Consider the following 24811-nt stretch of genomic DNA (forward strand, 5'->3'; position numbering starts at 1 on the left):
TGGGAGAAATGGCTCATACAACTGTTGCCCTGGTGCTTCACCAGTCGCAACTTTATGGGATAGTGGCAAATAGAAAGCCACTCTTAGAAAAAAAAAACTCACATGAAATCTTAGCTCAAGATTTCCAGAAGGCACGTGGGAGACTCTGAAGTCAACTGGAAGAAGGTTCTATGGTCTGATGAAACCAAAATGGAGCTTTTTGACCATCAGACTAAATACCATCTATGGTGTAAGCCAAACACTGCACATCGTCAAAAATGCATTATCTCTACTGTGAAGCATGGTGGTGGTGAGCATTACGTTATGGGGACGATTCATTGCAGTAGGGCCTGGAAGGCTTGAGAAGGTAGAGGGTAAAATGAATGCAGCAAAATACAGGGAGATCCTGGAAGAAAACCTAATGCAGTCTGCAAGAGAATTGCAACTTGGGAGAAGATTTGATTTCCAGCAAGACAGTGACCCCCAAACATAAAGCCAAAGCTACACCAGAATGGCTTAAAAACAACAAAGTTAATGCCTTGGAGTGGCCAAGTCAAAGTCCAGACCTCAATTCAATTGTGAACATTGACTGGACTTGGAAAGGGCTGTTCACTCACGATCCCCATGCAATCTGACAAAGCTTGAGCAGTTTTGTGAAGAAGAATGGGGGGAAATTGCGGTACCCAGATATGAAAGCTGATAGAGACCTACCCACACTGAATCAAGGCTGTAATTGCTGAAAAGGTGCATCTACTAAATACTGACTTGAAGGGGGTGAATACTTACGCAATCAGTTATTTTGTGTTTAATAATTGCAATAAATTTAGACAAATTTGTAGAAATTTTTCTTCACTTTGACACTAAAGAGTTTAGTCCACTGATCAGTGTCAAAAAGCCAAATTAAATCCACTGTGATTCAATGTTGTAAAAAAAAACATGAAAACTTTCAAGAGGGATGAATACTTTTTAAAGGCACTGTAAAAGCAAGAATGTAATATTGAGACTTTATAAAGCACTGGTGAGGCCTCACTTGAGTATTGTGAGCAGGTTTGGGTCCCTTATCTTAGAAGGGATGAGCTGAAACTGGAGAGGGTTCGAAGGAGTTTCATGAAAATGATTCCAAGATTGAAAGGCTTGTCATATGAAGAGCGTTTGATAGTTCTGGGCCCGTCTTCATTAGAATTCAGAAGAATGAGGGGTGACTTCATTGAAACATATTGAATGCTGAAAGAACTTAATATTGGGCATTTGGAGAGGATGTTTCCTATGGTGGGGGAGTCTAAGACCAGAGGACACAGCCTCAGAGTAGAGAGGCATCCGTTTAGAATAGAGGTGAGGAAATTCTTTAGCCAGCGAGTGGTGACTCTGTGGAATTCTTTGCCACAATCAACTGTAGAGGCAAAGTCTTTATAAGACCATAAGATATAGGAGAAGTAGGCCATTCAGCCAGTTGAGTCTGCTCTACCATTCAATCATGGGCTGATCCAATTTTTCCAGTCATCCCCACTCCCCTGCTTTCACCCCATACCCTTTGATGCCCTGGCTAATCAAGAACCTATCTATCTCTGCCTTAAGTACACCCAGTGACATGGCCTTCACAGCCGCTCGTGGTGACAAATTCCAGATTTACCACCCTCAAATTTCTCTGCATCTCAGTTCAAAAGAATGTCCGTCAATCCTGAAGTCGTGCCCTCTTGTCCTAGAATCCCCTACCATGGGAAATAACTTTGTTATATCTAATCTGTTCAGGGTTTTTAACATTCGGAATGTTTCTATGAGATCCCCCCTCATTCTCCTGAACTCCAGGGAATACAGCCCAAGAGCTGCCAGATGTTCTCATACGGTAACCCTTTAATTCCTGGAATCATTCTCGGGAATCTTCTCTGAACCTTCTCCAATGTCAGTACATCCTTTCTAAAATAAGGAGCCCAAAACTGCACACAATATTCCAAGTGTGGTCTCACAAGTGCCTTATAGAGCCTCAACATCACATTGCTGCTCTTACTGCTCTTATATTCTATACCTATGGAAATGAATGCCAAAATTGTATTTGTCTTCTTCACAACCAACTCAACCTGGAGATTAACTTTTAGGGCATCTTGCATAAAGACTCCCGAGACCCTCTGCATTTTGAATTCTCTCCCCATCTAAATAATAGTAGGCCCATTTATTTCTTCCACCAAAGTGCATGACCATACACTTTCCAACATTGTATTTCATTTCCCACTTCTTTGCCCATTCCCCTAAACTATCTAAGTTTCTATGCAGGCTCTCTGTTTCCTCAACGCTACCCACTCCTCCACCTATCTTTGTATCATCAACAATTTAATACATTAATACCATAGTCCAAGTCATTGACATACATCGAAAAAAGCAGTGGTCCCAACACCGACCCCTGTGGAACTCCACTGGTAACCGGCAGCCAGCCAGAATAGGATCCCTTTATTCCCACTCTCTGTTTTCTGCCGACCCATGCCAGTAACTTCTTTGTACTTCCATGGGCTGTTATCTTGCTAAGCAGCCTCATGTATGGCACCTTGTTAAAGGCCTTCTGAAAATCCAAGTACACCACATCTACTGCATCTCCTTTGTCTACCTTGCTTGTAATTTCTTCGAAAAATTGCAGTAGGTTTGTCAGGCAGGATTTTTCTTTCAGGAAACCATGCTGGCTTTGGCCTATCATGTCATATGCCTCCAGGTACTCCCTAATCTCATCCCTAACAATTGATTCCAACAACTTCCCAACCACTGATGTCAGGCTAACAGGTGTATAGTTTCCTTTCTGCTGCCTCCCACCCTTCTTAAATAGCAGAGTAACATTTGCAATTTTCCAGTCATCCGGTACAATGCTAGAAGATCATCATTAATGCCTCCACAATCTCGCCAGCTACTTCCTTCAGAACCCAAGGCTGCATTCCATCAGGTTCAGGAGATTTATCCACCCTCAGACCATTAAGCTTCCTGAGCACTTTCTCAGTCATAATTTTCACTGGACAAACTTCACCTCCCTGACATTCTTGAATGCCCGGTATACTGCAGACGTCTTCCACTGCGAAGACTGACGCAAAATATGCATTCAGTTCCTCTGCTATCACCGCATCTCTCATTACAATATCTCCAGCATCATTTTGTAGTGGTCCTCTATCTACCCTCGGCTCTCTTTTACCCTTTATATACTTAAAAAATCTTTTAGTATCTTCTTTATATACTTAAAAAAGGCAGAGGTTGATATATTCCTGATTGGTCAGGGCATGAAGGGATATGGGAAGGCGGCAGGAGACTGGGGCTGAGAGGAAAATTGGATCAGTCACGATGAAATGGCAGAGCAGACTCTTTGGGACAAATGGCCTAATTCTGCTCCGATATCATATGGTCTTAAAGTATTCAGAAATATGCAAAATAGAAAAAAATTATTAGATCATGGCTGATCTGTAATATATTTTCCAGAATATAATTCCCATTGTTATACCTTAGATGCAAAAGCAGAAGGTGGCAGATACCCATCAAATCATCCCACTGACTGAGCTGTGACTAATTTCCATGGGCAATTTTCAAAGAAATGGCTTTGATTTTACAAGGCAACATAAAATCATAACATTTAGCATACAAATGATATATTCAGAGTACATTAAGTGGGGCCTTGACCTTTAAAATGATACTTTTTCTTAGCACTTGTAATATAACAGAAGTTCAAGGCACTTCAATGCAGCATTAACAAACATTTGACAGCAAACCTCAAAAAAGGCCAGGTGCTTTTCAGGTATGCCTAAAGGAACACAGATGAGAGAAATGAGAGAGAGAATTACAGAGCTGAAGGCTTTGGCAGCTGAAGGTTTGTTTCAATTAAATTCAGAGGTGATCAAAAAGCCAGAAATGAAGAAGTACACATATCTCAGAGAGCTAGAAGACTGGAGATTGCTGAGGTTGGTGGTAACAGAGGGGAAAAAGAATGAGGGAGATGTGGTGAGATGGTCCAAGAGCACTGCGGGATTTGAAGACTACTATCTTGCAGTTTTAATAGTGTTCACACTGAGCAAGGAGGAACAATAATCACAAGGACAGTCAAGTGTTCAGCAGAAGACTCAGCAGTTTTTCCAAGGATACCAGGAAGAGGAGGAAGTGGAATTTTGCCATTGATGTCCATATCCCAAAGTTTAATATAAATGTTATGGAAACATTAAAGATTTTGTAATCTATTTCTGGTTCTATACAATATTATTAGAAATACATTTGTTTGTTTTAGGTTGTAAAAATCAGGACCAGCACATATTTCTACTTTCCAGACTGTTAAAATAAAGTATATGTGAAATTTTGCATACTGTGCCACATTATCTGAGCTTATTATGGATTTATGATCAGCAGTAATTGTCAAGCTGTTTGAAAAAGGCTATGCACACCAATTATATACAACTATACTATCTTATAGATGAAAGTACATTTAAAATGTGCTGCTTTCCTAGAAGACACCTGGCAATGACCCTGCCTGAACCCACATTTTGAGGTCTTGGGACAATGACAATTCTATAATGGTTTTGAAACATATTTATCCAAAAAATAGATCATGTTGTCATCATTCATTTTAATCACATAATTTCAAATAAACTTTTCAAATCAGAATGCTACTTAAATTCACACGCAGTGAACTTCTACCTGGATTTGGCGTCACTGAGAAAATAAGAATAATTGAGAGCACTGAATTTAACCGGATGAAAACACCTTAACATTCCATAAGCCAAGACATGTCACTCTCAATTCACACAATTGTAAAGGGATATGACAATTCTTCACATGTAAACTTGCAGCTGTTTAAGCTGAAAAATATACTGCCTGCTCTTAATACTTTCTGTAAGGAGCAAGCAGTAAATATACTCCACCCCTTAAGATCACAAGGGCTTTTACAACAATCTGCAAGGATCAAGGCCAAAAAGATTTAAAATTGATTTGTTTGAACTAATATTGCAGACATACTGTCTTTATACAGCAATTTTAAACAAGGCTATTTCTGTTTCTGGTGAGTAAAGGACAACATTTTTAAACAGCTAAGATGTATTGTGCAAGTTACCTTAGTCACAGATCAGTTTTTAATGTGCTTAGAATACTCATTAATTCTACCAAGATTTCATAATTAAGAAACATTATACGCACAGTGGTAAATGTATGTTTAACTCCTTAATGGCCATTTCATTCTGAGTACATTTAATTTGGTTATTTTACTGTGACTTTTTTTGTGAAAAATGTGTAATCACTTACAGGGTATGAAGTAAATTGTAGTTACCTATGGTGGGTGAAAAACACATTAGGTACCCCCTTCGGTCACCACCTATATGTATCTGTCACTTCTGGCTCCAAATAGTTTCCACAACCTGGAGAGCCATTTTGTCAAACAGAACAAACAGATTCACCTGCCTTTATCTAGCATGTGATGACAGTGTTGAACTAAAAAAAAATCAGTATGGTTCAATGACTATGAAGGAAAGCAGAGAGTGAAACAAGGTTTTGACCATTGAATGCAAATACTGTACATGTATATTATAGATTGCGTTAAGTACCTTTTGAAGTTGAAAAACTATTGACATGACTTTTTTTTAAGTATTATTACTTAAGGCAGGTCCATGAAAACTGCATGAAACAGAACACTGTCAAGGCAGAGGAAGCAGTGGTCCAGGAAAGGGAGCAGATGAAATAGTTAAAACCTTAAAGGTTGAGGTGCACCCAGACATCCTCTCTTCTCACCCCTCCAATCAGGTAAAAGATACAAAAGCCTGAAGCACGTACCACAGGGCTCAAGGACAACATCTATCCCACAAGTACAAGATTATTGAATGGCTCCCCTCTACAATAATAAAAACAAGAGATCTTGCTGATGCTGGAAATCCAGAGTAACATACACAAGATGCTGGAAGAACTCCGTAGGTAGGGCAGCATTTATTGAAGGGAATAAACAGTCGACATCTCAGGCTGAGACCCTTCATCAGGATCGAAAAGGAGGAAAAGCCAGAACAAGCAGGTGGGAGCAGGGGAAGGAGTACAAGCTGGAAGGTGATAGGTGAAGTCAGGTGTGTGGAGGAGGGAAGATAAAGTAAGCAGGGAGGTGATAGGCAGAAAAGGTAATGGGCTGAAAAAGGAATCTGATAGGAGTGGCAAGTGGACCATGGGAGAAACCATGACCCTTTTTACGTTTACAAGAAAATTCCATATCCAGTTTGTTCAAAAGAGTAAAGAACTCAAAAGCTAAATAATTAAAATTTAGACTACATGGGAACAAATGAATTAATGATGGATCATCCATTTATTCTTTGAAGCGTGAGAGCCTAAGCCTTACATTCAACATTTGACAGACTATGATTCCCTACCAAACTATCCCCTCTGCACCACATGTCCTCTGATGATAAAGGTTCCTGGTGAAATATGGAAAACTATACCATTTCCCATACTTCCCGCATCTCAGAAGCTACCTCTTGAAGGCAAGTATCTGTCATGCAAAGACATTATCAACCAGACAGAGGAAAATATTCAAAGGTATATTCAAAGTCTCCTTGAAGAAAGCAACAATCCCAGTGACTGCTTGGAATCTCTCGTCCATACCCACTTTAAGTGGAGGAGAAGAATTTGGGACAGATTGTTTCAATAACCAGCATACTGTAGGTGGATGATGAGCATTTAAGTTAGCAGATAGATATAGAAGTCCTTAAGCATGTTCTGCCATTCAAAAAATCTGCATGTAATTTCAATTCCCCATTTTCTTCTACTTGTAGAGACCTTTCACCCCCTTGCTTATCCAGGCACCAGCTTATGTCAGAAAAAAATATTTTAAACATCTGCATCCATCACCTTGTGAGGAAGAGAATTCCAAAGACTTACCACTCTCAGGAGAAAAATAAACTGCTGCCACTACATTAGATAGACAATATTTTAAAAGTGGACGCCAGTTCTCCTAGAGGTTTGAGAGATTCTGCTAAAGTCCTCATAAGTTTCAGCAGTGACTTTTAGACACTGGGCACTTTTGCTAATGGGAATGAATATTTAGGCTTTGAATGGCTATATTGTCCTGCGTGTTGTGGAAGAAGTGTTATAGAATTAAATTTTACAGAGGAAAATAGTGAACACTACATGTTTGCTTGCAGACACTTGAGACCTTTGTTGAGTGGGATGGCTACTATGGAATACCTAGCTTCTGACTTAAGGTATTGAGTAGCCAGAAGTGTAAAGTGTACATCCTCTTTTTTTTTACCTTGGATGAAGGCAGGGTCACTGATAAGGCAGCAACTGATTGGACCTATGACAGCATCCTTAGGCAATCAGGGGTCAATGATAATCGGCCTCCAATAAGTACAATCAATTCTTTAATGCAGTTGAAGATACTCTGTACAAATCCTGCTAACTTCAATTTGTATGTGCTCCTTGCTGTTGACTGGCATCACACACACCTTTAGAATTCTGACTTCTGTTCATGTTTAGGCAAAGGTTGCTAGGAATCCCACACTGACTTCATATGCTGTTTAGAAGTGCATCTTGATAACACTGTCAAGCAATTCCCCCAGTTTGTTGATTGAGTTGACTCATGAGGTGGTAACGGATTAGATTTGGTCTGGACATAACTTTGAAATCATCTACTTTTAAGGCAGATGTTAAAGCCTTACATGTACTGGAACAACTGGACTAAAAGACACAATGAAGCCTATAGCACATTTGGTATGCAGCTGGGATCTTTTTAAAGCCTATTTCTTTGGCCATACACAGTGCAGTGTGCTGGTTCTAGATATTATGTGAAATGAATGTATTTGCTGAGTGCAAGGTTCAGTGACAATGCCAAGATTGATAATCTATTCTGCACTTTTGACTTAAGATATCTGTAAAAGTCGGTATATATTACCATGGAACTGTGGCATAGCGGTTAGCGTAACACTATTACAGTAGTGTTTGTTTCTCACTACTGTCTGTATGTTCTCCCCATGACGATGAGGCGTTTTTTCCCGGGTGCTCCAGTTTCCTCCCACATTCCAAAGATGTACGGGTTGGTAGATTAGTTGGTCACATGGGTGTAATTGGGTGATGTGGATTTGTTAGGCTGGAAGAGCCTATTACCATGCTGTATCTCTTAAAAAAAACTTCAACTTTACCTTTTCTGAATTCTGCTCTGAAGATGGTGCAAATCATCTTTTCTGTTAATTGCATCATTGTTCAATACTATCAGTGTCTGGTTGCAGCAGGACTGGTAGAACATCAGTATGAACATCTAATTGTGACTTCACTTAAATATAGCCATAGAATAGAAACTAAGGAAACCTACAGCACAATACAGGCCCTTTGGCCCACAAAGCTGTACCGAACATGTCCTTACCTTAGAACTACCTAGGTTACCCATAGCCCTCTATTTTTCTAAGCTCCATGTATCCATCCAGGAGTCTCTTATAAAACTCTATCATTTCCCCCTCCACCACCGCCGCCAGCAGCCCATTCCATGCACTCAGCACACCCTGCATAAAAAACTTACCCCAACATCTCCTCTGTACCTACATCCAAGCACCTTAAAACTATGCCCTCTTGTGCTAGCCATTTCAGCCCTGGAAAAAAGCCTCTGACTTTCCACACAATCAATGCCTCTCATTATCTTGTACACCTCTATCAGGTCACCTCTCGTCCTCTGTCGCTCCAAGGAGAAAAGGCTAAGTTCACTCAACATATTCTCACAAGGCATGCTCCCCAATCCAGGCAACATCCTTATAAATCTCCTCTGCAACCTTTCAATGGTTTCCACATCCTTCCTGTAGTGAGGTGACCAGAATTGAGCACAGTACTCCAAGTGGGGTCCTATATAGCTGCAACATTACCTCTCGGCTCTTAAACTCAATCCTACGATTGATGAAGGCCAATGCTCCATATGCCTTCTTAACCACAGAGTCAACCTGCATAGCAGCTTTGAGTGTCCTATGGACTTGGACCCCAAGATCCCTCAGATCCTCCACACTGCCAAGAGTCTTGCCATTAATGTTATATTGTGCCATCATATTTGACCTACCAAACTGAACCACCTCACACTTATCTGGGTTGAACTCCATCTGCCACTTCTCAGCCCAGTTTTGCATCCTATCAATGTCCTCATGTAACCCCTGACAGCCCTCCACACTATCCACCAACACCTCCAACCTTTGTGTCATCAGCAAATTTACTAACCCATGTCTCCACTTTCTCATCCAGGTCATTTATAAATATCACAAAGAGTAGGGGTCCCAGAACAGATCACTGAGGTACACCACTGGTCACTGGCCTCCATGCAGAAAATAACATGTCTACCACCACTCTTCGCCTTCTGTGGGCAAGCCAGTTCTGAATCGACAAAGCAATGTCCCCTTGGATCCCATGCCCCCTTATGTTCTCAATAAGCCTTGTATGGGGTACCTTATCAACTGCCTTGCTAAAGTCCATATACACTACATCTACGGCTCTACCCTCATCAATGTGTTTAGTCACATCCTCAAAAAATTCAATCAGGCTCGTAAGGCATGACCTGCCTTTGACAAAGCCATGCTGACTATTCCTAATCATATTATGCCTCTCCAAATGTTCATAAATCCTGCCTCTCGGGATCTTCTCCATCAACTTACCAACCACTGAAGAAAGACACACTGGTCTATAATTTCCTGGGCTATCCCTACTCCCTTTCTTCAATAAGGGAACAATATCCGCAACCATCCAATCCTGTGGAACCTTTCCCGTCCTCATTGATGATGCAAAGATCATTGCTAGAGGCTCAGCAATCTCCGCTCACGCTTCCCACAGTAGCCTGGAGTATATCCTCTCCGGCCCTGGTGATTTATCCAACTTGATGCTTTCCAAAACCTCCAGCACATCCTCTTCCTTAATATCTACATGCTCAAGCTTTTCAGTCTGCTGCAAGTCATCCCTACAATCACCAAGATCGTTTTCTATAGTGAATACTGAAGCAAAGTATTCATTAAGTACCTCTGCCATCTTCTCCGGTTCCATACACATTTTTCCACTGTCATACTTGATTGGTCCTATTCTTTCACTTCTTATCCTCTTGCTCTTCACATACTTGCAGAATGCCTTGGGGTTTTCCTTAATCTGGTCCGCCAAGGCCCTCTCATGGCCCCTTCTGGCTCCCCTAATTTCTTTCTTAAGCTCCTTTCTACTAGCCTTATAATCTTCTAGATCTCTATCATTACCTAGTTTTTTGAACCTTTCGTAAGCTCTTCTTTTCTTCTTGACTAGATTTACAACAGCCTTTGTACACCATGGTTCCTGTACGCTACCATCCTTTCCCTGTCTCATTGGAATGTATCTATGCAGAACCCCACACAAATATCCCCTGAACATTTGCAACATTTCTTCCGTATATTTCCCTGAGAACATGTTTCCAACTTATGCTTCCAAGTTCCTGCCTGATAGTATCATATTACCCCTTACTCCAATTAAACATTTCCCTAACTTGTCTGTTCGTATCCCTCTCCAAAGCTATGGTAAAGGAGATAGAATTGTGATCACACAATTGACTAAGACTTGCTCATAGCTCACTTTTACCAATTTTTGCACCATCAGAAAACTGTCCTTTAATTTACAGAAGCTGGGATCCATTACTAATATCGGTACTAACCTGCCAAACTGGAAGTAATCTTCTTCAGTCCTTTACCCAAGCCAGCACAAAGCTCCTAACCCCTTTTGGCTTGTACATCATTGAGGCAGAAGTGCTCGCTGAAGACATGTTGCAGGTATCATCTTCAGCACAGAGACCTCCTCATGTCCATGCCGATCTTGCTCTCTTCTGTATTTAATGCTTCTCTCATGCTCTCAATTTTAGGACAATCATATCAGATTGACTATAAAGGCCATTCATCTGTGCTCCAGGTGTCAGGAAAGAGTAGTTCCAACAAGATGTTCCAGAAAAGCATTCTTTCATTCATCGGTGTTACTCTCACTGAATTGTCCCACTTCTTGATGATAATGATTTACCAGAAAATTAACAAGACCAGCCATTTAGACAGCGTACTAGCCAGAATAGCAATCCTGTGACAAGTGACTCACCTTACAACTCCATGAGGCCTTTCTATCCACCTACAAGGCATGTCTCTAGATTGTGATATTATACTCTCAACTTGCTCAAAAAAGTGAAACTCTAACCTTCAAGCAGCTTGACATCATCCCAGACAAAACACACCTAATATTTTGGACACTTAATTCACCCACACAAACATTTCATTCATTCACCACTAGCACACTAATGTACTACAATTTACTTGCTATGCTATTTTAACAGCATCTACCAAATTTATGATAAATTATTAGAAAGCGTCACTGATGCATGGAAACACCATCCCCTGTAAATTCTGCTTCTATCCTTTGGAATCATGCCAACTTGGAATTATATCACTCTAGGAACAATTCTAAATCCTAGCACTGTTTCAGCAACTTCATCAGAAGGACTACAGTAATTTAAGGCACTGTCTCACCATCACCTTAAGGGCAATCAGAGAGACAATAAATTTTGGCCATGCCAGAGAAGCCTTCCATTCCACACACAAAAAAAGTTACAACAGAGGCTAAAAAAAATTTCAGTAATTGTCACCCCAGACTTAGAACATATTTTAAAAAATACTACCGCCTCAAATGCAAAGCGATAACTAAAATATCTAAAGTAAAAATAGAAAATGACGGAAGTACTTATCAGGTTAAAAAGTATATGGAGAAAGAAACAGCCAACGGAGAAAGTGACAAATGTGATGTAGGGTCACTGAGCTCAAAGTAAATGAGATTCAAAAATACTGAGTGCTAGAAATCTAAAATAAAAATGGAACATGAAATGTTGACTGTTCCTCTTTCCACGGATGTTGTCCAACCAGCTATTTCAGGAATCTGCTTTTGTTTCAGATTTCCAGTATCTGCAGTTTTCAGCCTTGATTTTCAGGTCCTGCTGAATGGTTCCTCCACATTGCTAGCACAAGCTTAACAGCGGACTGCAATATCCCATTGCAAATCCCTCATCAAACACAAGAATTCTGTTTAAATATCCGGTTAGCCCAAGACTTCCAATTTCTGACATCTGTATTGCAGTTCAAATTTGTGTTGATGTTCCTGTTTTGTTAGTAAGTTATAGATCACTTCAACAAGACAAAGGACATGGTTATCAACTTCAGGAGAACTCACAGTCCTCCTTACATCTGCAGCACAGCAGTGGAAATTGGGAGCAGTTTCAAACTCCTGGGAGTGCACATCTCACATAACCTCTCATAGTCTCAGAACACATCCTACACAATCAATAAAGTTCACAAAAGCCTTCAATTTCTGAGGAGGTTGTAGAGAGCTGGACTATGTATATCAGTACTCATGACATTCTACAGATGCACAGCAGAGAACATTCTAACATGCTGCATCACTGCTTGGTACAGAAACTGCACTGCAGTGACAGGAAGGCTCTAGAGGAGGTAGTCAGAACTGCCCAGCACATCACTGGCACCAGGATATATATGTACAGAAAGGTGTGGAAAAGGGCAGCAATATTATGAAGGATCCCACCCACTCTGTTCATGGACTGTTTGTCCCACTCCCATACGGGAGGAAACAATGTAGTATGCATGCCAGGACCACCAGACTCAAAAACAGTTACTTTCCCCAAGCAGTAAGGCTGATTGACACCTCCGCCAAGTAACCCATTCCACCACCACTATTTTATTACTTCCTCCTATCAGAGTCACCATATGTACATACACTCCTGTGCCAAGCATCTCTTTATGGACATACAATCAATGTGTATCAGCTATCTTATGTATTTATAATAATTATGATTTTTTAAAAAAATTGTCATCTTATTGTGTTTTGTACTGCATCAGATCCAGAGGAAAAATCATTTTGTTCTCTATTATATTTGTGTACTGGAAATGACATTAAATAATCTTGAATCCTTAAAAGGAAAATATGCTCCAATCAACTTACAACACCACAATGTTGTGAGGCATTATAATCTCATACAGTGCTGATTATTCACTTAACACAAATTTTTAAATGGCCATGAACACAAGGGTAAAATGGTTTCCTTGGGATGTTCATAGTAAGAATTTAAGGAGCTCTTACTTGTGACAAATAAACCAAATGAATGCTCATATGTTGTGGTCCCATCAGGGGAATAAAAATGTTTTAGCAGAAAAAGCTGGAAATGTGTGAAATAACTTTATTTATGCAATCACCAAGTTGTGTTATATCTCAAGACCAAGAATGCATGAAAAGCCAGCGGGTATGCAAGTGCATGCCAGCAACATGGTGCAAATTGTAGCAACTGGCATAATCAAACAGAAAGGTTTCGGTTTCATTTCACACCAATTCAAACCCTTTGTAACTTTCTGAGGAAAGCTACTGAAGATTAGGGACCCCTCTGAATATCGTCATGACAGTAGATTGACTCCTGCAGCATTTCAAGGTCTGACATAACATCGACCAATCCTTTCACTATTTTACAAAATGCAATATTGCAGTCGAAATTGATAGATGAAATGACACATGGAATGGAAGTATTTTATAAAAATGGATCAGATAGGATATTCATTAAAACAACAGGATACTTGTTTTTATTTATTCTTCCTGGAGAGATAATGCTCCTAATGTAGGTAGGTGGTCCGACTGTGGCTTTCTGATGCTGGGTCCAGATTATCATGGTTAGTGGGCAATCACAACAATGAAATGTTGGCAAGATCCTCACTAGCTCTGCAGATCACAATAAAAGGGTGGGATTTAAAACTCTTCTAAAGTTCCACTCATAAGCCGTTAGTGCGAACATCACAGGACAACTCAGAACTCAACATAAGCATTGTCCTCAATCATTCTTCCTTTACTTCTCAGCGACATGAACAGTGGATTAGCTTGAGGATGCCAACAACTTTAAAATGCCTGCCCCACCCCCACACCTGGCTCTTGGATAGATCACCTGTCCATTTATCCAATTATATCCAGAATAAATAGGTTTTAAAAAGAACTTCCAAATCCACAGCCACACAAGAGTGTGATGATACATACTGTGGAGAAAAGCAGGGGTTTAAGAAAATGGTAACACTGGTGACTCAAAACTCAGAACTTATTCGCCTCCCATTCTTGTAGGAAGTCTAAGGATGTATGAACAAGATATGTCCCCATTACAGTTGTGTAGTCTGTTGAATGTGTTGTGATACAGTGGCGTTTCTAGAACACTACTTCACATTTAATATGGCACCAGCAGTGGTGTAGTAGGCTAGCCTGCTGTCTTTTGATGCGACAGCCTTTGGAGCTCTGCAGAACATCATCATGAGAAATGGATGACAGATCATACTGGACATATGGCTTTAATGCACGCAGCATCGCCTCCCAGCATGGTCTGGCTTTCTCTTCGTTCTCATTCTTAGTGCAGCATACAAGATCGACGTGGACATTCATGGCACCGGCAAATACTGTCACTGAGGCAGCAGTAGCAATAGGCAGTCAGAGCACTGCGCTCACATGTTATAGGCCACATAAATGGGATCAAGCTGATCAGCTAGGAAACCATCCCGAAGGTGCATCCTCTGCTTCTCACCACGTGAGTTGATGGGAATCACCCCAGGGTCCACCACAACCACCACTCCTACAATCAGGTAATGTTCTTCTAAAACAACATTGGTAACCAAGGCAACCAGGTCCAGTGCTTCCTGCTCAGAACCATCCAATTCAACCACAACAACAAGCAGGTTGGTCCACGTAAAGACAGCACTGTGGAAGAACAAAAAAAAAAACAAAAATCAGGAACATATAAGAAAAGCATTGTGCTGCCACTCACAGTGTGCTTAGGGATCCAGTTATCTACATAATGCATGAAACATATTTACGATTATGAGGATAGGTGGCACATTGATAACACATGATCAACTTCTTTGCTGTACCACCATCCATGGGTATCCGTCGTAGTTGCTTAAGGAACAGCTTGATGAATGAAAAATAAAGCTCTCTTTAAAAGGAAGGTTGCCCATCTACTCGAATTCTTTATCTGTACCTTTAATCAGTTGGTGTTGTGGTCACATCTGCATTACTCAACTCTGTTGAACTAAACTGGAAGGGCATACTTGCATGATTTTGACTGGCAATCCTCTCCTCATATCTAACTATGTCCTCTGGCATACAATATTCATTACTCAAATATTTGAATGAATTTCAGTTTTAACTGTGTTGCTGTTTTTATGTTCTTGGAAAGAAATTTCTACTCTTAAAAAGCAAATTCCACTTTTTCACGGACAACACTTTGAAGATCTATTTCTTTCACATAGTCTTTAATCCACCAAATGAGCAGCCATGTAAATTCAATTTTTGTTTCTGCAATCAAGAGTTTTTTTTTGCGCAACTTGCCTTCAACAGTTGTCACTTCCATCTTACTCTAGATTCTACTACCAAATCACTTCATTTCTCTGCCTTCCAACAATCCATTTACTTCTCATGGCCACTGATCTATCACTGTTCCATTCCCTTCACAATTCTTCCATCTTGCAGACTACAGGCTGATTTATACTTGTGCGTCAAATGTATGCTGTAGGTACGGCGTTGCGGTGTACCCTATGCTGTACTCTACGCCAAACTCTACGCCGTAGCCTAATGCACACCTCTCCCAAAATATAACTACGCTTCGCGGCGACACAGACCTCAACAACTGTGATTGGTCCGCTTGGTAGCATCGCATTTCCTCCTACGCTGTGATAGCTTCCCATTGGGCGACTGAAGGGCAGGGAAGGAACCCTGGCTGCAATGCTTTCCATAAAGCTTTACAGACCTCCGAAATTATGGAGGACCCTGTGCTTGACGCCAGTTTGTAGCTAGCTGCTACAGCCTGTTGACTTCCACCTGAAACTTGAATGGTGATTGCCAGTCTGAGTATACTGTGCTTACACTGATGCGAAATAAATGGTTGGAGACGATGAACCAAATCATCAAATCTACCTCCTGACATCTGAAAATATTTGAAATGCATTTCCTCTTCCATGTCTCTCAGTGGCCAGACAAGCACAGAAAATTCACCTCCTTCAGTTGCCATTGTTTGAAGCTTGAGTTTCTTTGTGTTGAGTTTTAACACGAAGAAGCTCAACACAGTGGCATAGAAACCCTGCCAACTAGTGTTTTGGCGGTGAATTGCAGAGCGGTGCAGACACACCAACGCACAAGTATAAATGCTCACAATGGCGTAGGCCACTTGTGTAGGCTACGGCACAAGCTGGGACGCACAAATACAAATCAGCCTTTATACAGGGTTTGACCAGGTACATAAGGAGTTGACAATTCTTAGCCTACTACCCCCACCGGGTGGAGGTGTGAAGCATAAGGGGTCATGGTCTCAAAGGTCAATATTCAAGACTGCGATGACAAGAAATTTCTACATACTGATGCAATGAATCTTTGGAAGGTTAAAAAAAAACAGCTAATTTTCTAATTCTTATGGTTTTACTCCAGTTCTTTGGAACCTTCCCAGGTCTGAATGCTTTAAATTTAAAAAAAATTGCTCAGATGGTGTCTCTGACATGTGCAGTGATTTTGTGAGTTCACTTTTCACTTTACTATAAGTCACTGTTTCTTTTCTAGTGCTCTGTTTGCTAAAAGCCCAAAGATCCCATTTCTTTGACCCCACACCTGGAAGCCTTGTTGCATCTCCATTCTATGAGTTTTTGTTCTAGAGTTACACACTCTGGTGGTACAGAATCAATCCTCCCCTTTCCTTCAGCCTTCTGACTCCACTGAACCCACACTGATAGTGTTCCCTGACACTGTCCACCTTTGATCGTCACATGAAACCGGTTTATGTATACTTCATGTGGCAGTCTCTAAGCTGACCTTCTTCCACTCCAGTGCCTCAGAGATTCCTCTAATGTTTTAATTACATCCATGATGTTCTCTTGGCATTTGCCTTACATATATAAGCAAGAACACCTCTGGCTGAGATCAAGTGTAGTGTAGATTCTGCAGGTCTATTCAGCTAATTTTATCTGCATCTTTTCTTTCCACTCTCTTCCTCATCACTTAGATGTGCCAACTTTTATTCCTCTCCTTCCACAACTCTATCCCGACTCATTACTCTCTTGTTGAAATCCGTACTCATTAAGCAGTCGCCAAGCAAAAGAAAGTCATCCCACATCCCAATGCACAGTTTACATGATTTGGAAAGAAGAATTTTAAAGCAAAGTTGTTAGTGAATCAAGCTTCTATCAATTCATCATTCTGATAGTTAATTTATAATATCTATGCCCTACCATTCAGCAATGCTCTTGTGTGTTCTGAGCACTGAGGTCTCAATATCAATTGGATGATAACGCATTCCTCTCAGCTCCAGAGTCTCATCCAAGGATCCCACCACATACAGGGCGTCATGACGTTCTGCAACAGGAGATAGCTATCATATATCTAGAGAATTCGGTTTGAAGTTAGCTCAGAGCAATGTTCCTTCTAAGGTGTATGCGCACACATCTTTTGCTACCAGCACACAAAGGAATTTAAACTGCGCACACAAGGTCATCAACCCTCTACCTCACTGGCATGTTAAGTCTATTTCACAATCCTATACCTTCATTACAAATCGTATACCTTCATTTTCTGGTTTTTGATGTGGACGGTGTTGATAATGTAGAGTTTGTGATTATTTATCCGCAGATTTTAGAACTGGCTTATTTATACAGTTTTTATTGAAGAAATTATTCAGTGTGCACATTTTTGTCACTGGCCAAAAAACTGCACAGCACAAAATTTTTGCGCACACTGGTCATTACAAATCAGAAGGAACATTGGCTCAGTGTAACAGATAAGAATACCTTCCCTTAAGTATATGAATGTCTTCATTTCCTCAATTACCAAAGTCATATTTTTGATGTAACCACAAATGCTCAAGTTTTTTCTAAACAAGTTACTTTACTCATCCTGTCACAAATCTCAAATCTCATGCATTTTAATTCTTGTAACAGTAGACACTGTTCTGAAATGGTATAACTTAAATTTCTACTAATACTCCCATTCTACCAGCATGCCTTTTGAAACTTACCATATTTACTGAAATTTAAATTAATTATAATAAACAAATGAAAGAAACAGCACTTCTTTTTCTTGAAGCACACCAACTCACCTCCAGTTGCGTCAGTCAGTTCAGTCCTACGAAGAAATCCAAGATATCCAGTCCGTGCCCACAAAGTCTGTGTATCTCCAAAACTGAGTTTGGCGTTGAAGTGGTCAGCGTGCAAGGACTCTTCACCGTAAACCGTGTAGTACCCAGTGGCATTATGTGGACTGCTCACCCAGATCTGTCAGAATCAGAATTAGTATCACCAGCATATGTCGTGAAAGCACAATGCAATGCATAATAATAGAAAAAAACATTGAATTATATTAATAAAATATATTTTACATACACAATAGTTAAACTAAATAAGTAGTGCCAAATTAAAACTTAAAAATAGTGAGGTAGTGTTCATGGGTTCAATATCCATTGGATGGCAGAGGGGTAGAAGCTGTTCCTAAATCTGTGCAGGAAAGACAACATAATCATTATTTCCTTGAATGAACAAATATGAGCGCAAAGCTAAAAACCAGTTTAATTCACAGTCCTCCAAAAATTAAATTTGGGTTAACAATGTGTAATGCCCTGGTTAAGATTTGCTATTATTCTGCTGTAGGTATTTCATTTTAGCAGTTTTCTGCAGAAGCAGTGCGCTCTGCTGGTAGAATGTTTTGGTTTTGGCTAAAAATAAGAAGCCCTGCTGTTCAGCTTAGGATTGTTGCATCAGCCAATCAGGAAGGTGGGATCTGGAGAAAGTTCTAGAGAGCGCGTGGCTGAGAGAGATTTGTGATGGACAGTAGATTGCTTGGGTTTTTTTTGCAGGTGCCACAGTGGGACAGAAGGGAAATGTCACAGTATGCCATGGCAAGGATAGTCCCCATTGCAAGAAGAGCTTTGTGCAGATGAAAGGCTCTGAGGAGGGCCAATACTTCTCAGGGAGAGAATCAGTTTGTTCAAGATAGACTTCTAGTTCAGACTGTGGTGGATGCTTTCACACAGACTGTGGGTTTGGTGCTGTAAGGGTTATATCCAGTTTTAGAAGAGAAGAGCTCCAACGGTTACATGCATATTTAGACTAGTTTAACTATAATGGGCCCTTTTATTTTTATTTTTTTCTTTCTCTTAATAAATATTTGATGAAGCTGAAATTAGTAAATATATTCTCTTTATAATTTTATGCTGTGTACGATTTATTATCTCTTGCCAACTGATAATTGTGTACTAGCAGTATTTACACAGCATTTGCTCAAATTGAGGTTTCTTTAATCGGAACATCATGATGTTCCCATTTGGTTGAACCCCAAATCACACTGACCCTGGACATATATTGTCTATGGTAGTCTTCTCACCGCTGAGTCACGTGACTATTTGCAGAGTTAGCTATCGAGCCACGTTTGCATACAAGCCCGATAAAGATTACATGTTTGATAATAACAGGTGCTTGTTTCTTGCAAGACAATTAAAATTGAAGCCAGGGTGAAGAGAATGCCAGCTCTAACGAACAGGCTCTGCATGCATTATCACCACCAGTAGTGCTACGGCTCTCATGATTCTCACACTATCAAATTTTATTTATGCCAAGATTCTGGTATTCCTTACAAAGTATTTCAGGTTTCCACCGAGGTACAGTGAAAAACTTGTCCTGCATATCGTCCACACAGATCAATTCATAACAACAATGTATTGAGGTAATACTAGGTAAAACAATAAAGAGTGCAGCATAAAGTGTTACAGTACAGAGAAAATGCAGTGCAGGTAGTAAGGAGCAAGGTCATAAACCAAGTCAGAGATCACAGGGTTGACAGATGCTGTGGGATTTGCACAAGTATAGTGTTATTCTCCTTTAAATAACATGAAGGCAAGCATTCAAAGTTGGGGAGTTGCATCACCACCATTTATACTGTTTGGTTCCACCTTATCAGAAATAATGGCATGCAAGCCCTGTCACAGCTGTTGCGTAACCAATTCTGTCTCTAGCTTCATTTGAATTGCCTTTTTGATTCCACATTGACTTTTATATAAAATAGATCTTTAGATTTTCTTTTAAAAAGAGACAGGGTTGTACGTCAATAGGGGGTCTGAACCTCTGAAGTGAAAACAAAAAAAAGTTTGAGAATGTTTGTGCTAATCCAACATTTTAAAGCAAAAGAGAAGGAATATGGCATTAACGGAACAGATAATAACTGGTTTTCGAAGTGTCACCACAGTGACAGAAGGCATCCCATGCCACCATTTGTAGGGGAGACAGTGGGTTCTCCCTTCATTCTGCTCAACACTCAGCCTGTGGGCAACAGCAGAAAACTGATCAATTATTAATTCATCTTGTTTGTGAAATCTTGTTATGCCAATTGTGTCAATATGCATTCATACAACAATGCACCTTTGATGAAAACAGAACTCATGAATAATTGTGGAAACAGTCCCCCACCACTCAGGGTATGTTTTCTTCTCGCTGCTGCCATCAGAAAGTACAGGAGCCTCAAGACTCTCACAACCAGGTTCAGGAACCATTATTACCCCTCAACCATCAGGATCTTGAAAAAACTTCATTCAACTTGACTTGCCCCATCACTGAAATGCTCCCACCCATCAATGGACTCACTTTCAAGGACTCTTCATCTCATGTTCTTGATATTTATTGCTATTATTAGTCCTTTCTTTTTGTATTTACAGAGTTTGTACTGTTGGACTGTGGGAGGAAAGCCATGTGGCCTCAAGGTGAAAGTACAAACTCCTTACAGGCAGCGGCAGGAAATGAACCTGGGTCGCTTGTACTGTAAAGCGTTGTGCTAACCATTACGCTACCGTGCTGCCCCAGAGGGGAATCTAAAACTAAAGGTCGTAGATCTAAAGTAAGAAGAAAAAGATTTAAAGGACCCAAAGGGCAACTTCTTCCACACAGGAAATGGTGAGTTTTAGGAAGGAGCTGCAAGATGAAGCTGTAAAGGCAGGGACAACTGCAATGTTGGAAAGACATCTGGCCAGGATAGAAAAAGTTCAGAGGGATATTGCTCAAACACAGGCAAAAAGGACTAGCTGAGCCAGACAATGCAGTCAGCATGGATAAATTGGATAATTGGATCGCAGGGCCTGTTTCCATGCTCTCTGACCCTACACTTTTGAAGTTGTAGAAAATGTGGCGTATAGCTTTGATTGACATTTGATATTTTCCAATCTCACCTCTCCAAGGTGTGAATCTCCCAGCGGGCCTTTTGTCTCTGGGTTAGTTATGATAACCTTTACTCCAGGGAGAATCTGCAAAAGAGATCAAAAGGACGAAGCTTAAGATCAGTATATTAGTCCAGTTGCTTTGTTTTTGATTCTGCTGATAATTCTATTACACTTTAAATATTTTAGAAGAAATTCAGCAAATCATAAAATTCAAGAGAAGTAGACTTAAAATTTCAGGCCCATGTCCAGGGCATGTTTGAGCAAAAGTTAAGGATTGATGCATTTGGTTTTATTGTTGAATTTCAAACCTTTTCAACTTTATTTTATCCATTAACACTGGGACCGAAAGATATTTGTATTCACATTCTGAATAGTCAAGGTCGTGAAATATTTGAAAAAGGCAGCTAAAATGTTACATGGCCCAGTGTTCTCCTGTTTGAAAGATACCCAATACATTTAAAGCCTTTCTATCACAGTCATATCTCCCACTGATTATTGTCAAGAGCATGACCAATGTTTCTCTCAACTTAAATGAAAAACAGAGTACATGGGAAACACTTAACAAATTAGGCAAAATTTGGAGAATAAAGTTAACATTTAAGGTGAAAGACCCTTTGTCAGAACTGATGAGGGACCTTTTGCCTGAAACATCAATTCTGTTTGTCTTTTGAAAGATGCTGCCTGAGCTGTTGAAGATCTAAGGAATCTTCTGTCCCTATTATTGATTTTCAATTTTGCTTTCCTCAACTTATTTCTGAATTCTCCTAAACTTCAAATACAACACTATTCTTAAAACAACCCATAATGTTGGCAACACTTATTCCTGATTTTTCTGCTTTTCAACTTAACCTCCCACATTTTGAGGCCTGACTACTCAGACATAAGATTAAGATTTTACCAACTCTGAATAGCTTTCTCATACACATACCTTTCCTGATTCCATTAATGGAAGACTATGTGGGGAGCCTCTCTCTACCAAACGCACCCTAGAACAAGAGAAGTTAGTTCTTTAAAAAGCATTCTATTCAATTGAATAAGAAACGGTATATTAAAGAAATATACATAAACATTCCCTCCAATGGGAATTACCATTTTAAAATGACTTACTTTTATCATGCATTTATCACTTTTGAATATAGGCTATTCAATATATTTAGGAAAGAGAAATGACAGCTTCAGGATCTGAATCTCAACACTATTATTTACATTCCTTCATTATGCTACGTAACAAAGCTCATGAGCTATAGATGTGCAGAGAGTAAGCTACAGAGCAATTTGAATACAATGAGGAGATTAAGTATAGAGCAGTGCCAGACCAGGAGCCAATGTACAAAAGATGAATGGGACTCGGTTACATCCTATGGCTGATGTAATGCTGTATTTGCCATGATGAGGGTGCCACATAAAAGATTCCTTAGGATTTCCTTCGAGTATTGCAACGTTATGAAAAGAAAGAATTCTAGCAAACTTTATGGGCAGTCGCAAAACAGAGAAACGCAGTACAAGAATAATATTGCTTCTGCTTTAGCCAATTCACATCACAGCAGCAGTTTGGGTAATTTTTATCTTTACAACTTCACCTTTGTTGCTTTACTTGCCCCAATATTATCCCCTTATGCTTTGTATCACCAATGCTTTACTCATTCAATCATTTCTGTCCTTGATCTATTCACAAACTTTCCCATTTGTTCTTTCCTATGCACGTTGGAAAGCTATACTGTGGCATGTGGCTGCCTGCTTACATCATCTCTATTCTAACAGCCTGCCTTGTCGAGTTTGGTGGTGGAGCAGTAGCACCATGGGGGATGTAACACCGGTTCTTTACTGCTATCTCATAGATAACCTATCGTCTCAGAGAGCTCATCACAGAAGACAAGATTAGACGTGTTATAATTTGAAAATGATAAAACTGAAAGGAAAACAACAGGACATCGCAGAAATGGTTCTTTAACAGCAGTTAATCAACCTCACTGTTACCTAAAATAGCTGTCACCAAAGAACATTCAAAATTACAGGGCTATCAGAAACTCTATTTATACATCAAAAATTTTTACAAAGCCATGTTTGGACATTCAGATACCACAGCAGTTTGCACTTTCAGGATGAAAAATCCCTTTGAAAACTCTCTAATCTGTCAACATACCCTTATTTTTTTCTCTATTAATATGACTAACCCACCAATAGATTTAAGGGGCATCTCTGCAAGAGTTGTATTACAGTTGAATATTTGCTATAAATTTCAACCAGATTTTGGTTGCTTTCTTACAATACTGAGGCAACACATCCATGAAAATAAAAGAGGAGCCAGAATGTAAATTTTAACAGGTATAAAAGGAAATTTTATTAGTGACTGATATTTCTTGTTTGTAATGGTAACAGTATTGAGTATTCCTTTAATTAATCTCCATTTTCTCAAGACAATGAGTGCTGATATGGAAAATTGATGAACCATAACAATGACATATGTCAGTGATATTAAACTTGATTCTGATTCTGAACTGGGTTTAAAGTCAGCCAGCAGTGATCTGCCAGAGATCACAGATATCACCATGATTTTTGGATTATGGGTGCTTTTGCTACATTCTAAGCTTCCCAATTCTTCAGTTATCATTAACACTTTTAGTTGCTTTATTTGTCCTAGTATCATCCCAACTTGCCCTGCACCATCAATACTTAAGCTTTTAATTATTTCATAAAATTTTCTAACTGTCCTTTCCTATCAATGTTCCACACCCATCTTATTCCCTGCCTATGTTCTTTAATATTTGAACTCTTAAATATATATCCAGACTCAGACTAGGACCTCTCCTTGTTCTGATGAAAAATCATTGAACCAAATCATTAAAGCTGAATATTTCCAACTTTTTCCTTGTTTCCAATTTCCATCATCCACAGCACTTCTGCTTTTGTTCAATTAGCACTTTTTCTTTTGTTCAATTAACAATGCCTTCATACAAGCATTCTGTACCAAAACATTTCTTGCTACAAATCTCTATGAATACATGAAACTACATACAAATGCAAACTTTATGGCTCCATGTAGTTCTAACTCACAGCAACAAGAAGGCCAGAATAATGAAATGATTACTGGCAGAGATATTGAAAGTTTTGTTTTTAATAGGGAACAAATATGACGAACATGACATTGGAAGAAGAGTTTCAAAATTGTAGTGGAATATTCAAGAAAGAAAAAGGAACAATAATTAATAATAGATGTAATAAAGCGGATAACATTCTGGTCATGCGTCACCACACGTGCAATAGAAAAAAATATAACAAAGCAAATGTCATAGTTCAATGGAAAAGTGAGCAGTGCCAAAGGGTTAGCTGACAATTAACAGATTTTCTTTACATCAAGTGAAATAGAACATATCAACAGAAGTATAGATCAATTAGCTAAACACCTGTGAAAGGAAAGATAATTAAAATTTTGTTCAAATGTTCTAAATAAACAAGCAATCAGAAATTTCACTACAATAGAATAATTAAAAGGGTAGTCAAAATGGCATTTCATGCTTGATCAATCTTATTGAATTTCTTGTAACAACTCGGAGGTTAGAAAAGGGTTATGAAGTAAACGTAATGTGTCAAGAATACAAACACATTCAATAATGTTCTGCATAG

The 24811-nt window shown here is 39.6% G+C and overlaps 1 protein-coding gene across 2 annotated transcripts in view; it reads right to left on the reverse strand.

Moving 5' to 3' along the window:
• Positions 1 to 3817: 3817 nt before the first annotated feature.
• Positions 3818 to 24811, reverse strand: part of LOC134348396 (disco-interacting protein 2 homolog A-like) — a 296806-nt gene continuing 275812 nt past the window's right edge. The window contains exons 33-37 of one of the 2 annotated variants that reach the window (XM_063051696.1): positions 22116 to 22173; positions 21197 to 21271; positions 18086 to 18260; positions 17223 to 17346; positions 3818 to 14706 (exon numbers count right to left, since the gene is read on the reverse strand). In XM_063051696.1, coding sequence (XP_062907766.1) covers positions 14454 to 14706; positions 17223 to 17346; positions 18086 to 18260; positions 21197 to 21271; positions 22116 to 22173 — 685 coding nt within the window. In that variant the 3' untranslated portion in view covers positions 3818 to 14453. The remainder of the gene's footprint in view (positions 14707 to 17222; positions 17347 to 18085; positions 18261 to 21196; positions 21272 to 22115; positions 22174 to 24811) is intronic. The other variant, XM_063051695.1, reaches the window with a different exon arrangement.

This window comes from Mobula hypostoma, chromosome 6 (genome assembly GCF_963921235.1).
Source record: "Mobula hypostoma chromosome 6, sMobHyp1.1, whole genome shotgun sequence".
NCBI lineage: Eukaryota > Metazoa > Chordata > Chondrichthyes > Myliobatiformes > Myliobatidae > Mobula > Mobula hypostoma.